The sequence below is a fragment of the Sinocyclocheilus grahami genome, unplaced genomic scaffold (assembly GCF_001515645.1).
Source record: "Sinocyclocheilus grahami isolate Dianchi unplaced genomic scaffold, SAMN03320097.WGS_v1.1 scaffold240.1, whole genome shotgun sequence".
NCBI lineage: Eukaryota > Metazoa > Chordata > Actinopteri > Cypriniformes > Cyprinidae > Sinocyclocheilus > Sinocyclocheilus grahami.
In genome coordinates this window covers 1,114,472-1,131,703 of record NW_015505419.1, presented here as the reverse complement: position 1 = coordinate 1,131,703, position 17,232 = coordinate 1,114,472, and the positions used below count along the sequence as shown (strand labels likewise).

At 34.3% G+C, this 17,232-nt stretch overlaps 1 protein-coding gene across 1 annotated transcript; it reads right to left on the bottom strand.

Moving 5' to 3' along the window:
- Positions 1 to 5,474: 5,474 nt before the first annotated feature.
- On the bottom strand, positions 5,475 to 11,241 carry rce1a (Ras converting CAAX endopeptidase 1a). Its single transcript, XM_016289089.1, has 8 exons — positions 10,883 to 11,241; positions 10,081 to 10,183; positions 9,818 to 9,901; positions 9,526 to 9,604; positions 9,085 to 9,252; positions 7,614 to 7,685; positions 7,455 to 7,517; positions 5,475 to 6,168 (listed from the first exon to the last, which is right to left on the bottom strand). Exons 1-8 carry the CDS (start codon positions 11,026 to 11,028, stop codon positions 5,942 to 5,944), a joined length of 942 nt encoding a protein of 313 aa, XP_016144575.1. The 5' UTR covers positions 11,029 to 11,241; the 3' UTR covers positions 5,475 to 5,941.
- Positions 11,242 to 17,232: the final 5,991 nt, after the last annotated feature.

Genomic DNA, 17,232 nt, shown 5'->3' with positions numbered 1-17,232 from the left:
ATATATATATATATGTGTGTGTGTATATATATATATATATATATGTGCGTATATATGTGTGCATATATATATATATATATATATATATATATATATATATATATATATTATACACACACAAACAAAGAAAAACAAGTAGATAGAATAGAAAAAATAGCTTTTTTATAACAAGGGCCAGGTGTGATATTTACATACATGAATTTACATGCATTCTCTTGTGTGATGAATAGCAACACACAAAAGAATATGAATATGCCAAATGTTCCTTTCTGTGCAATTATCAGCAACATATTGCTGCCAAAATGTTGAATAATGCATCTGACAATTTCACCCATGCAGTATTTTGCCGTATATCCGAAACGTGCTGCAATTTCCAAAGTGACTTATATAACGCAACTAACATCAAGCACGCAAAACACGGGCAAAGAAATGCACCGCATCTCAGACCAAAATAAGCATGTGCTTTGTCCACGAAAATACCTAACTGTGCACTCTTTCTGCAACAGACCTGACTGAAATCCTAAAAAAATATGTCTCGTTGAGGAAAACTGTGTTGTTACTTTGAGCAAACATTTGCATGGTGGACAAAAGAAAATGGCCAAAAGCTACTCAAAAAATTGGATCAGAAATTGCCTAAGAATATAACAGGCCATGTCCCAAATGCCCAAACTACCCAGCAAGAAAACTAATGTGCAATCACTACTCTTTTATGCCCCAAAAAAATCTACCTGATGTTTGTTCATCTATCCATTCCAAATTAATCATTACAAGTTCATTCCCTGTAGGGCACCTGCAGAGTTTTCTTCACCCAACAGGTCGATATTAATAACAAACAATTGCGTTCTTCAGTTCATTTGCTTGCATTGATACTTCATGTCAACAATGCGCTCTCACCGGGTTAAATCAAGCAAAAAACAACTTTACTTTTCAATAGAAGCACTCACTTTCATTTGGATTTAATTCAGATTTGACTGAGAGAAGCTTTTATGAGAATTCATGCAATAGATAGAGTTTGACTTTTAGTTATTACAGTTTTCACAGCTCTCCATTCAAAAGCTTGGACCAAGATTTCGAAAAAATACAGATGCTCAAAAGAGACTGAAAACAGACAGCAAAGCATAGAATAGTGCTTTGATATACATAACAGTGAAGCCAAAGAAAAGACCTCCTGCTATCTTTTCAGCGTCATTAAGAAATTATATGATAAATATATTATTGCTCAAAAGTTTTGGGCAGTTTATTAAGAAATTAATACTTTCATTCAGCAATGGTGCATTAAATTGATCAAAGGTAACAATAAAGACATTTATAATGTTACAAAAGATTTCTAGTTCTTTTTAAACGTTCTATTCACTGAAAAGAATCTAGACACAATATATCATGGTTTCTCCAAAACAAAAAAAACTAAAAAGTAGAACAAATGTTTTAAACACTTTAATAAAATCCAAATCATCATCATATTATAATGAATTCTGAAGGACTCTGAACTCTTTTTATACCCAATCATGTTGCCAGTTGACCTAATAAGTTGCAAATTGGTCTTCCAGCTGTTCCTTATATGTACATTTAATTTTTCCGGCCTCTTATTGCTACCTGTCCCAACTTTTTTGGAATGTGTAGCTCTCATGAAATCCAAAATGAGCCAATATTTGGCATGACATTTCAAAATGTCTCACTTTCAACATTTGTTATGTTATCTATATTCTATTGTGAATAAAATATAAGTTTATGAGATTTGTAAATTATTCCATTCCTTTTTTACTCACAATTTGTACAGTGTCCCAACTTTTTTGGAATTGGGTTTGTATATATTAAGATATATTACAATAGAAACATTACTTTACAAATTGTAATTTACTGTATTTTTCATCAAATAAATGCATCTCTGGTGAGCATAATATACATTAAATAAATTATACTCTTACCAAACCCATTTTCAGATGTTGAGTAAACCTGTATGAAGCAAATTACTCATCACAGATGAGGGAACATGATTTAGTGTTAACAGTTATCCATACACCCACTTGTGAAGAATGCCAGGCCTGCAAAGAATGATTCTATGAAGCCAACAAACGACCAAAACGTGACACATTCACATTCAAAGAAATCTAAAAGAGGGAGGAAAATAGATACATGCCTTGACATCTCTCCTGTGGCTGAACAAGAGACCACAATGGTACTGTCAGTCTCCAAGTGTTTTGGCCCAGTTTTGTCAATGCTCAAAACATGTCAGAAGATGAGCTGTCACTTGTACTGAAATGAATAAATATTAGGGTGGAACAGGAAAGAATTTTTAATGCAAACATATCATATATATGCCTAAATGTAAAATTGTTATTATAACATCTCTCCCTGGTGGTCAAACACTGGTAACACAATTTTGAACAAAAGGGGAAAAAATTATACTGAGCTTAAACAACATTTTGTAGAAACAAATTCAGTTTCTACATATCAAAGCAAACCCATTTCTGAGCCTCCATTATTAAACTATCACTTAAAGCTGAAGTGTTCAACTTTTGCGATGTCAAAAAACCTAGTTTAGCATGCAAGTCAACATACAAGTCATTCAGGGTTGACTTTCCCTTAAAAAATGTGCACACACTAGTGCTTTAAAAACACTGCATCCATCAACCTGTGGCTCAAACAACCAATGTGAGTTTCAAGCAGGATTACCTGTTTGTCTGAAGAACTGCAGAAGTGTTTCAGAAACCATTCTGCCTGATGGTGCAGGAATGACACACATTACCTACTGAAGAGATGCAGAAATAAAAAGAGAACACAACTCCAAGTGAGGCGTTTAAAAACCTTTAATTTATTTACAAATGGCAGAGCTTTGCAGAGTGGATTGAAAGACCCCCAAAAAGATTGTCATAAAACATTTGTCCATCAGTGAATTACAGAAAATTGCATTGCACGTTAGTCAAAAACAACTAGCATGCACATTAGTCTCTGAGTCACCAAAATAGATTTGATTACAAAATATAGCTCTCAGTATAAACATCAGACTTGTTTGTAATGAACAACCAGTCTATTCAATTCATCTGTGTAGAGATTCTCAAATACTTTACATTTTTTCAAGATGATGTTTCAATGAGCTAAAACAGCGCTCAGCTACTTTTCACATTTGCAAAAATAGATTTGAACGTCTATTGCTCCTCCTTACTGTAAATATGACGTTCGAAGCATCTAAAACGCAAGCCCTTATGCAAATGTTTTGCTTGCAAACAACCAGATAAAAGAAAGAACACTGCAAACTCAAACAGGGGATGAAAGACACTTCTAAGGAAAAAACAGAAGTTAGTTAGTGAGGATAAGAGTATTGGACTGTGACAACTATAACAAGCTCCTGACACAAATTCACTACAAACATTCTCCTACTAAAGTTACACCAGTCATCAATCACAGCACTGACAGGAAGCCTGTCCTCGCCAGAGCACCTGTGCATTCAGCTTTCCCTAACAATCACAGTTCAACATGGCATCCAATCCCAACATCCCATAGTGCAGCTCAAATCTAGAACAATGAGTGACTTTCCAAAAAAATGTTTACCTTCTTCAACAGGTTCTTTGCATATCAGGGCATAATTGAATCATAGTTTAATTAAATTCTCTAATAACAGGATTAAATATGCAAAGCAATACGGATAAAGTTTATTAATAAACACAAGGAGGTGACTGCTGCTTAATCTTGACAACAACGAAAAGACACAACACACAACAATGGTCCTCTGGCGCCCTCTGTTGACCTCAACCACAAAGCAACTAAATAAAGCAGCATTCCATGTAGCCAGTCACAGTTAAACAGTGCTTGCATACAGCATGCTCCTTGGGTTAATGCGTCAGTACAGTCAAATACACTATGGCACACTTGAAACACAATTTTTTGAACGCTAGAGACAAGTAAACCAGATCACTGTAGTAATTTGGACAAGTTGCGATAAATTCCTACCATAACTTTGGCTGTTTAAAGTGATGTTATAGATATCACAGTTTTCTTTGTAGCGAGCCAAATAAGAAATTATTTTGGGAATGAATAAAAGAAACACCCAAAACAAACCTCTTATGTGGCACTAGATGGAAATCCCTGATTTGATCCTGTTTGTGAGACTATTGCTTAAAAGGTTTACTTTGCATGGTCTCTCACAACACAGAAAGCCTACAAATGACCCTATGGTACACACATAATAAATGTGAGGGCAAGCCATGCCAATATATTAATCAACAAATTACAAGCAATGAAGTAAATGATAGTTCTATATACACTCTCTATACACTCTGCTTTCACAATTAATGAGAACTGAAACCAAATACAACTACATAACATTAAAAGCCACACTTGCTAAAGGGACAGTTCACACAAAATTGACTTACACTCATTTCTTTCTTGGAACACATAAGAAATGTTATGCATTTTGGATGAGCATAATATATGCATATTCAAATCACACAAATGAGTGGAATATAGCACTTAAGTCATATGGACTACAGTAAGTTTAAGAATTTAGCTTCCGTTCACCATTCATTATATGGAAAAGAGCAGCATGAACATTCTGCCTAATATCTCCTTTTGTGTTTTTTAGAAGTAATGACACGGGTAAATATTGGCAGGGATTTAATTTTTGGGTCAACTATTCCTAGAAGTTGTTAAGAGTTGTATTTGGTGTGTTTCTATATCAATCATCATTCGAACATCCATATGTCACCAGTGTAGCAGCATGCAGATCAGTGGTATGAGTTTTCACTAACACTCCATGGTGAAGGAACCCGCATAAAAATTCATGAGGCCTTTACTACGTCATTTTTAATATATAAAAGGTTTATAAAAAGCTTAGCATTTAGATTTAGAACGTAAAACATATCGGTCAAAGAACTCAAAGTGTAATGCTGATATAGGTAGTTTCAATGTTGTTGCACGTGGTTTATGACTACAAGACAGTAGTCATAAAAAGAAAGTGTTGGAATTTCCACCATTACTAAAGCAGAAGTCTAGAATTTAACTCAACATCCTCCAGTGCTACCATACTACATTCACAAGATGTAAAAAATAATGTCTTTAGCTCTGCATTAAATACAAATGAAATACCATTGGTCAAAATCTATTAATGAATATCCACTATACAATATAAACAGTAATTGGTATTTCCTCTTTTTTTCTAATTAGCAAACGGCCAAGGCAGGACTGATCAATGCTTTAAAAAGACCTCATATTAGAAATGTGCATGAGGCCACAATTCTATCTAGACCTACACATAAAGCTGTGTGTTCAGGTCAGGGCAATTCAACTTCTGATACTCACTCACTACATTTTGTTCCTCTTATAGGTTTAAGTCTATTGCTCCAAAAGCGTACCTAAAGACATTTATTTAAATGTAAGCTTACTGACTTGAGTGATGTGATATTTAGACAATAAAAATCAGGAGTAAAACAAAGTAAGTCTGTAAAAATGAATGTCATCTTCAAGTAAGAGCACCAGACCAAACAAGGTACGGTGTATGTGAACAAAATTCTAAAATCACAACAAAAAAATAGGGAATCTAGCATTTTAGCAATGCACATTTCAGCAAACAAATCCTCCTAGGAAACCCGTAATAGTGTCTGATCTTTATCCCCAGCACCAATCTCATGATAAACACACTGAAATATTGTCATATAAACATGCAGACACATATAATTAACTTGTTTTCATCAAATGTAGGCCTGTAGCTGAAGTCACTTGATAATGCAACGTCGGCTGACTGGTGAAAAGAATGGCCAGTGCAACCTGAGGATGTTTTGCATCCACCGAGTTCTTCCACGCACCACCTCACAGAGGCTGTGGATTTTCATACCTGTTCTCCAGCAGTCCCTTGCTCTCCTGGTGAAACCAGCAGCAAAACAGCAATTCCTTTTCAAATGGCTGGAGAGAAGGAATGGATGAAACGCGGGATGGAGGTATGGATGGATCAGGAGCAGATGGATCCAGGCGTGGAGGTCAGGGTGCAGACAGGTGTGGGAAAACCGTAGAAGACCGGGGCAGTCATGGGGAAGATGAGGAGGAAGAAGAGAACGACCCCCAGCACGTAGAAGGAGAGAATCGTGAGGCGGTGCGGGTGGTCCAGGGCGGTGCTGAGAGCTGGAAAACCCATGTAATTGCAGAAGGAGTGGCACAGCACAGGACCCACCAAATGACCTACAGACACACACATAGAAAGAGATAGTTGCAGTTATTTCTTTGTATGCCATTACAGTTTGTTTGCTACAAATCTAGCTGAATCAAAACTACAATGAACATTGTCTCTGAGAGTTTCCGGTCTGTCAATACCATTTCCTGGTCACATTTTAAAAAAATAAGAAATGTATTCTACACGAAGAAAACAAAGACAATTTTTGTTGAATTGTGATATTATTTTCATGACAGCGGAGCTTAATTCCTTCCCTAATTATCATCACTGTCTGCAATACAGACTAAAAGTAACTAAAAAATCCCACAGCCTTATATTAAACGTAAAGCTTTTAAAATGACTTAGAACTTAAAAATTATTCAAACTTAATCTTCAAACCTCAAGCTTTTCAAACTACTTCAACCTTTGTCACTATGCCTTCTTAAGCAAACTTTATCTAGTTTACATTATGAGTCATAATTGTGCCTGGACACAATGATATTTTAATAAAAGCAGAAAGGCAAAAGCACAAATACTGTACAATACTATTTTTTTTTTTTTTAAATGTTGCGCATTGCAGTCATGAGCCAGATCTTTTTTTTTTGCATTACGGAAATATGAACTGGGAAGTCAATGTGCTTAATTGTCATGAAAATAGTTACAATACAAAAATGATCTGAGAGAGGTTACTATTAATAATTTTAAAGCAAAACTATAAGAAATGTATTCTACACGAAGAAAACAAAGACAATTTTTGTTGAATTGTGATATTATTTTCATGACAGCGGAGCTTAATTCCTTCCCTAATTATCATCACTGTCTGCAATACAGACTAAAAGTAACTAAAAAATCCCACAGCCTTATATTAAACGTAAAGCTTTTAAAATGACTTAGAACTTAAAAATTATTCAAACTTAATCTTCAAACCTCAAGCTTTTCAAACTACTTCAACCTTTGTCACTATGCCTTCTTAAGCAAACTTTATCTAGTTTACATTATGAGTCATAATTGTGCCTGGACACAATGATATTTTAATAAAAGCAGAAAGGCAAAAGCACAAATACTGTACAATACTATTTTTTTTTTTTTAAATGTTGCGCATTGCAGTCATGAGCCAGATCTTTTTTTTTTGCATTACGGAAATATGAACTGGGAAGTCAATGTGCTTAATTGTCATGAAAATAGTTACAATACAAAAATGATCTGAGAGAGGTTACTATTAATAATTTTAAAGCAAAACTTTTTTATTTTAGAATTTTTTAGTCCTCTTGTGAAGTAGTGCATGCATCAGTAGTATTAAAGATAATGGATGCACCTGTCCTGATGAATATAAAAGCTGTATAAGCTCCAAATACTGCAGTGTAGGAGAACTGGAACACTGAAAAATACACAAACAAACAAAGACATGAGTAATTATGTCTCACAGGCGGCACTCCTCGCACTAAAGATGACATTAAACTAATGACTTGATTACCTGCAGAGAGGAAAATCCCTGAGACAGTGCCCTGTCTGAACCGCAGGAGCTCGATTACATGGTGAAAATGAGCTGCAGTCACATGCAAATAGAGAGAGAGAGAAAGAAGAAAAGGTTACCATAACAATAATGGTCTACAAAGCAATTGCAAATTAAATTATAAACAGTCTTGTTTTTCTTGAGCAAGTCAGTGGTCAGTCATTCAAACACATTAATACAGAGGTGATATTTTCTGTCAAATAAGACTTGAGCAGGTTGATTTCCATCTATTTTCAGAGAACCGCATGAAATATCTAGGTAGTGCCACTGCCAAGTATCAACAATAATTTCCCTGGAGAGTATTCGAACAGTTCTTTTTAAAGTCTGTTTTTAGTATTTGCTATTATCACAGTAAGTCGCTTTGGATAAAAGCGTCTGCTAAATGACTAAATGTAAATGTAACCTTTATTACATTAGCTGCCATGAAATGAAAATTCAACCCATCTTGTAATTGCATGTTTTAGATCTTACTGTGAATGATTCATCCATGCATGCATGTATGAAATGTTTAACCAAAATGTCATAACTCAACCTTCCAGGAAAAGGGGCGTATATGGTAGAAAATGTGTATCGCTACTACCATTTAATCGCAACTTTAAATTAGGTTGGAAGACTGCATTATCTATAAAAGTAGCCTAACACAATGGGTCTTATTCACTATTCACACGCATGCACAAATTTTTGAATTACTCAACCTTCCAGGAAAAGGGGCGTATATGGTAGAAAATGTGTATCGCTACTACCATTTAATCGCAACTTTAAATTAGGTTGGAAGACTGCAGAAAGAGTGCATTATCTATAAAAGTAGCCTAACACAATGGGTCTTATTCACTATTCACACGCATGCACAAATTTTTGAATGAAGTCTGCAACCAAACATCACATGCAGATTTAGAGAGTGTTATATTTTTGCTAAGAGGAGAGTAACAAAAGGCTGAAATTGAAAAGTTTTGTGGAAAGCCCACATATCGAAATAATGGGGGGGGGGGGTTGTCAGTCATTTAAATTATTCTAAATTCATTCATATTAGATCATGGTTATTCTTTCTTTCTTTCTTGTGTGTGTGTGTGTGTATATATGTATGTGTTGTAAAGTAGGAGGAAATTTTACGTGAGAAAGTGTCCTTAAATATGAACAATCCACAGAATTATTATTCAGATTTTGTAATTATTTACCAGATTTGCACAGCCTTGGTGACATCAGCCAAAACAGTAGTTATTACATTTGATGAAAGACTAACAAGACTACTTTTTGTTCTTTAGAATAACATGCACTGATGAATAGTTAACATTAAGATGTGTATCAAGAATGCAAAGAGTCAGTTTTGATTTCTTGTTGACTGCTTAATGTTAAAAAGTAGGATGGAGTAAAAACAAATAATTGATGTATTTACCCCAACCTGTATCTAAGCAAATGGCACGTCACCACTCACCAACACCAAAGAAGAGTGGACATGTGAAGATCGCGGTGGAGGGGCCTGCACAGGGTACTAGCATGGGAAGCATGCATGCCCGAAAAACCAACTCCTCTGTCAATGGCGCCACAACCTGGTTCCTCAGCCAGCGCATGTCACTCAGACACAGCGACCAGAAGTAAGGGTCTGCAAAGACATAACAGACCAATCACATTTACAACAACACTGACACTGAAGCCAATCTGATTCTTTTACAGCAACAAAGATCAACCTAGCTGATTTATTTGGCATAACATGAAGATACAGATTGACCTCCCAAATTATTTGGCTGACACTTATTGCTGTCTATAATAATTTAGCATCATGACAGCTCACTAACAGATTATTTAAATCCCAAAATAGCTTTATAATTAAAGAGATTCACTGGAGAAATCACTAGAAGTGGAAATGACTGCTTACCAACTACAACTTTCATCCCATCAATGAAACCCCAGGGGCAATCCATGGCTAGTTGGATCAGAGGACCCAGAAACAGCACCTGACAGAAAACAGAGTAATAAAATAATCATATATAACACACAAAAATGTGCCAGATCAGGTGTCCAATAGAAAGACTATTCTACAATCTGAAAGTCTCTCAGAATCTTACATTTCAATATTGTGTGGCTTTAGGTTGAAGATAAACACTTGTTTTCCATTATCTAAATAAAATTTAAAAAAACACCAAGTACAGATGTTGTCTTTTACTAACCATGGTCAATAGCAGCGGAAGAATGATAGCCGGAATAAGACCCTCCAACCGGATCCCCATAAGAGCCAGTAATGAGGGATCAGTCTATAGGAGAAATCAAACAAATTTGAGCAAGTCTGGTGTTTCTGCGTCAAATAAGGTTAAAAACTAATTACTAACAACAAAACTGTATGATGCAGTGAGATCAAGCACAACATATCAAATAATAAACACATACCGCAAACAACAGTAAGGACTAGACATGTGTGTTGCAGTAAACTAACCTGGATGCCTGTGAAATCTTTCCATGCCCACACAAACACTGGAGACAGAGCGGATACAATCAGTACACTGGTGAAGCGCCTCTTTATCACTGCAGGATGATCCCTGTTAGCGCACACAACCACACAAACAAACAACAATCATTGTTAAAGTGCATTATACAGTAACAAGTTTGCATCTTGCCACCAGTTTGTTACATAAAACAAGACAAATATATAAACAGTGGAGAGAGGGGAAATCAGACAGGCTGACACTAGGGCTGCTACAACAAAATATTAATTATTAATACAAATCATAAAATAAATGAAAATAAAATCCATGATATTTTATCCTGATTGTTTACTTTAAGATGATTTATTATTATGTCATTTTATTAGGATTTAATTGATTATTAGGTTTTTCCATCAACTTACAAATATTTCTTGCACTTCATGTTGCTGATGTCAAAGAATGGAAACATTTTGTGCTGAAAAATAGTTCCAAACGTACCATTTGATCAATAGTTTTAACGTTCGATGTGAAAAGAGCATTTTAAAACATCTGATTCGAATATATATATATTTTTTTTTTATTCCACTCAAGCAATACTGGGCGTTCGCCTCAAGCTGCATTTGAACAATTCGATTCGAACGACATTTTGACATTTTTAAAACGATACATTTGGTTCAGCATTCGCTTGAAACAATGTGTTTTCGAACGTTGGATTTAAACAATATACTGTAAGCGTCGAATCTGTCGTTACAACGCTGCCTAAGTAGGGAGCTCACTAGGTTTTGTGACACAGCCAAAGACTATGAAAAATACCTTGGTAAATCGCTTTTCCAAACGTATAGACTTCCAACATAGGAGCACGCTAGCAGTAGACAGGAGAGAATTGACACCCAGCAAAGTCCATCAGCATGGAGTTGACCTGAATGAAAACTTGCCATTAAATCATCGTCGTCGTTCATGGCGAGACCGACAGGGGCTATAAACCACTAGACGCGCTCAAAAACTGCCGGTACGGGTGACACATTAAACACCACACAGTTAATTTTGTTTTTGTCCTAGATAAGTGTGTATGTCCACAACGGAGGTACTCTGAAGAAGCTGAGAGAGGAAACTGTTTTGGCGCCACAGAATGACGCCATCAACGCGAGACGGTCCTGACACGCAGCTCGTGACAGCTGATGCACTGCATGTTGAGTGGGGAGAAGAAAAATGACGGTCAGTTTATGAAACACATAATGGCCCATTGAGACGCTCTAACCATTACAATATGGTTGCATCTTATGGATACAATAAGTTCTCCCCACTCTGCAATAAATTGTATTTAGGCTATAGCCTATTTATTTAATATATCCAACCCCATTTCTTATTTCCAGTTCCTTGCTAAATTGTTTTCATAGATTGTATAGATAGATAGATAGACAGATAGATAGATAGATAGACAGATAGATAGACAGATAGATAGACAGATAGATAGATAGATAGATAGATAGATAGATAGATAGATAGACAGATAGATAGATAGATAGATAGATAGATAGATAGATAGATAGATAGATAGATAGATAGATAGACAGATAGATAGACAGATCGATAGATTTGTATTCTTATGTGAACGTTTTATTTTGTAAAGCATGTCTCACAAATACATATTGTTACAATAATAACTTTTAAGTAACCTAATTTTGAATAGGCTATATATACTTGATCTATCTATCTGTCTGTCTGTCTGTCTGTCTGTCTGTCTATCTATCTATCTATCTATCTATCTCTCTATCTATCTATCTATCTCTCTATCTATCTATCTATCTCTCTATCTATCTATCTATCTCTCTATCTATCTATCTATCTCTCTATCTATCTATCTATCTCTCTATCTATCTATCTATCTCTCTATCTATCTATCTATCTCTCTATCTATCTATCTATCTCTCTATCTATCTATCTATCTCTCTATCTATCTATCTATCTCTCTATCTATCTATCTATCTCTCTATCTATCTATCTATCTCTCTATCTATCTATCTATCTCTCTATCTATCTATCTATCTCTCTATCTATCTATCTATCTCTCTATCTATCTATCTATCTCTCTATCTATCTATCTATCTCTCTATCTATCTATCTATCTCTCTATCTATCTATCTATCTCTCTATCTATCTATCTATCTCTCTATCTATCTATCTATCTCTCTATCTATCTATCTATCTCTCTATCTATCTATCTATCTCTCTATCTATCTATCTATCTCTCTATCTATCTATCTATCTCTCTATCTATCTATCTATCTCTCTATCTATCTATCTATCTCTCTATCTATCTATCTATCTCTCTATCTATCTATCTATCTCTCTATCTATCTATCTATCTCTCTATCTATCTATCTATCTCTCTATCTATCTATCTATCTCTCTATCTATCTATCTATCTCTCTATCTATCTATCTATCTCTCTATCTATCTATCTATCTCTCTATCTATCTATCTATCTCTCTATCTATCTATCTATCTCTCTATCTATCTATCTATCTCTCTATCTATCTATCTATCTCTCTATCTATCTATCTATCTCTCTATCTATCTATCTATCTCTCTATCTATCTATCTATCTCTCTATCTATCTATCTATCTCTCTATCTATCTATCTATCTCTCTATCTATCTATCTATCTCTCTATCTATCTATCTATCTCTCTATCTATCTATCTATCTCTCTATCTATCTATCTATCTCTCTATCTATCTATCTATCTCTCTATCTATCTATCTATCTCTCTATCTATCTATCTATCTCTCTATCTATCTATCTATCTCTCTATCTATCTATCTATCTCTCTATCTATCTATCTATCTCTCTATCTATCTATCTATCTCTCTATCTATCTATCTATCTCTCTATCTATCTATCTATCTCTCTATCTATCTATCTATCTCTCTATCTATCTATCTATCTCTCTATCTATCTATCTATCTCTCTATCTATCTATCTATCTCTCTATCTATCTATCTATCTCTCTATCTATCTATCTATCTCTCTATCTATCTATCTATCTCTCTATCTATCTATCTATCTCTCTATCTATCTATCTATCTCTCTATCTATCTATCTATCTCTCTATCTATCTATCTATCTCTCTATCTATCTATCTATCTCTCTATCTATCTATCTATCTCTCTATCTATCTATCTATCTCTCTATCTATCTATCTATCTCTCTATCTATCTATCTATCTCTCTATCTATCTATCTATCTCTCTATCTATCTATCTATCTCTCTATCTATCTATCTATCTCTCTATCTATCTATCTATCTCTCTATCTATCTATCTATCTCTCTATCTATCTATCTATCTCTCTATCTATCTATCTATCTCTCTATCTATCTATCTATCTCTCTATCTATCTATCTATCTCTCTATCTATCTATCTATCTCTCTATCTATCTATCTATCTCTCTATCTATCTATCTATCTCTCTATCTATCTATCTATCTCTCTATCTATCTATCTATCTCTCTATCTATCTATCTATCTCTCTATCTATCTATCTATCTCTCTATCTATCTATCTATCTCTCTATCTATCTATCTATCTCTCTATCTATCTATCTATCTCTCTATCTATCTATCTATCTCTCTATCTATCTATCTATCTCTCTATCTATCTATCTATCTCTCTATCTATCTATCTATCTCTCTATCTATCTATCTATCTCTCTATCTATCTATCTATCTCTCTATCTATCTATCTATCTCTCTATCTATCTATCTATCTCTCTATCTATCTATCTATCTCTCTATCTATCTATCTATCTCTCTATCTATCTATCTATCTCTCTATCTATCTATCTATCTCTCTATCTATCTATCTATCTCTCTATCTATCTATCTATCTCTCTATCTATCTATCTATCTCTCTATCTATCTATCTATCTCTCTATCTATCTATCTATCTCTCTATCTATCTATCTATCTCTCTATCTATCTATCTATCTCTCTATCTATCTATCTATCTCTCTATCTATCTATCTATCTCTCTATCTATCTATCTATCTCTCTATCTATCTATCTATCTCTCTATCTATCTATCTATCTCTCTATCTATCTATCTATCTCTCTATCTATCTATCTATCTCTCTATCTATCTATCTATCTCTCTATCTATCTATCTATCTCTCTATCTATCTATCTATCTCTCTATCTATCTATCTATCTCTCTATCTATCTATCTATCTCTCTATCTATCTATCTATCTCTCTATCTATCTATCTATCTCTCTATCTATCTATCTATCTCTCTATCTATCTATCTATCTCTCTATCTATCTATCTATCTCTCTATCTATCTATCTATCTCTCTATCTATCTATCTATCTCTCTATCTATCTATCTATCTCTCTATCTATCTATCTATCTCTCTATCTATCTATCTATCTCTCTATCTATCTATCTATCTCTCTATCTATCTATCTATCTCTCTATCTATCTATCTATCTCTCTATCTATCTATCTATCTCTCTATCTATCTATCTATCTCCCTATCTGTCTATCTACTCTATCTATCTACCTATCTACCTATCTATCTGTCTGTCTGTCTGTCTATCTATCTATCTACCTACCTACCTACCTGTCTGTCTATTTACCTACCTACCTACCTACCTACCTATCTATCTATCTATCTATCTACTATCTGTCTGTCTGTCTATCTGTCTGTCTATCTATCTATCTGTCTGTCTGTCTGTCTGTCTGTCTGTCTATCTATCTATCTATCTGTCTATCTACTCTATCTATCTATCTATCTATCTATCTATCTATCTATCTATCTATCTATCTATCTATCTACCTACCTACCTACCTACATATCTATCTATCTATCTATCTATCTATCTATCTATCTATCTATCTATCTATCTATCTACTGTATATATCTATCTATCTACCTTCCTATCTACCTATCTATCTATCTATCTGTCTACCTGTCTATCTGTCTATCTACCTATCTATCTATCTATCTATCTATCGATCTATCTATCTATCTATCGATCTATCTATCTATCTATCGATCTATCTATCTATCTATCGATCTATCTATCTATCTATCGATCTATCTATCTATCTATCGATCTATCTATCTATCTATCGATCTATCTATCTATCTATCGATCTATCTATCTATCTATCGATCTATCTATCTATCTATCGATCTATCTATCTATCTATCGATCTATCTATCTATCTATCGATCTATCTATCTATCTATCGATCTATCTATCTATCTATCGATCTATCTATCTATCTATCGATCTATCTATCTATCTATCGATCTATCTATCTATCTATCGATCTATCTATCTATCTATCGATCTATCTATCTATCTATCGATCTATCTATCTATCTATCGATCTATCTATCTATCTATCGATCTATCTATCTATCTATCGATCTATCTATCTATCTATCGATCTATCTATCTATCTATCGATCTATCTATCTATCTATCGATCTATCTATCTATCTATCGATCTATCTATCTATCTATCGATCTATCTATCTATCTATCGATCTATCTATCTATCTATCGATCTATCTATCTATCTATCGATCTATCTATCTATCTATCGATCTATCTATCTATCTATCGATCTATCTATCTATCTATCGATCTATCTATCTATCTATCGATCTATCTATCTATCTATCGATCTATCTATCTATCTATCGATCTATCTATCTATCTATCGATCTATCTATCTATCTATCGATCTATCTATCTATCTATCGATCTATCTATCTATCTATCGATCTATCTATCTATCTATCGATCTATCTATCTATCTATCGATCTATCTATCTATCTATCGATCTATCTATCTATCTATCGATCTATCTATCTATCTATCGATCTATCTATCTATCTATCGATCTATCTATCTATCTATCGATCTATCTATCTATCTATCGATCTATCTATCTATCTATCGATCTATCTATCTATCTATCGATCTATCTATCTATCTATCGATCTATCTATCTATCTATCGATCTATCTATCTATCTATCGATCTATCTATCTATCTATCGATCTATCTATCTATCTATCGATCTATCTATCTATCTATCGATCTATCTATCTATCTATCGATCTATCTATCTATCTATCGATCTATCTATCTATCTATCGATCTATCTATCTATCTATCGATCTATCTATCTATCTATCGATCTATCTATCTATCTATCGATCTATCTATCTATCTATCGATCTATCTATCTATCTATCGATCTATCTATCTATCTATCGATCTATCTATCTATCTATCGATCTATCTATCTATCTATCGATCTATCTATCTATCTATCTATCTATCTACCTATCTATCTATCTATCGCACTGCCTATTGCAGGCTTTTCATCCTAATTATTCATTAAAAAAATTAGTATAGATCACAAAATAATTTATGAAAAATTGCAAAACTCTAATCTGTAACGCAGGAATATCATCCCACTGTTAACGTTTTTTTTTGTATAGGCTATTGATGATTATGAAAAGAATTTTCGAAATGGAGGACAGAATTCACAATTATTTGAGATGTTTTGAACTAGGTGTTTGAAACCAACCAACCAAACCACAGCCACAGAAAAATATATTTGTGTGTAGATGGACTTTTGATTCATACAGCATAGCCCTTGTGACAGGTGGTCTCCCCTAGCTATATATTTTCTGATTTCCATAAAGACTGAACTATGGGTTAACACGTGGCATGTATTAGCTCTATTTGTTAGATTACAGTTATAGAGCTTTATAAAACTGGCTGATTAGGTTAACCAGCATGCGCATCATCACGCAGATGGTCGTCTTAATTGAGAGGTGTCGATGAAAGTGTCACAGCACAATCACTGCATATATTAGCCTACAGGTGTAAAGGACTGACTTCCACAGGTGTATTCCTAAATGCGGAGAATGCGGAGGATTCCACAGGCTGTCAGATCCCTCGCTCGAGCGTCACTGCGCGCGTATGTAGCAGCAGTGATGTGCTGCCAGCCTGAGGCGAAATTACGAAACCTATGTTTAGCTCATGAATATTAATCAGGCGGAGAAACCCTCTAATGGTGAAGCCTGGTTTCTGCATATTAATGACCTACGCCTGACGTTGCGCTTTTACGGTCCAA

Excerpts from the sequence above, each read along its gene's own strand:
- rce1a (XM_016289089.1), bottom strand. The coding sequence starts at position 11,028 with ATGAACGACGACGATGATTTAATGGCAAGTTTTCATTCAGGTCAACTC. Across the intron at positions 9,253-9,525 it reads TGGGATGAAAGTTGTAGTTG|ACCCTTACTTCTGGTCGCTG; the intron begins GTAAGCAGTCAT and ends ATGTCTTTGCAG. Across the intron at positions 7,518-7,613 it reads AGGGATTTTCCTCTCTGCAG|TGTTCCAGTTCTCCTACACT; the intron begins GTAATCAAGTCA and ends TGTATTTTTCAG.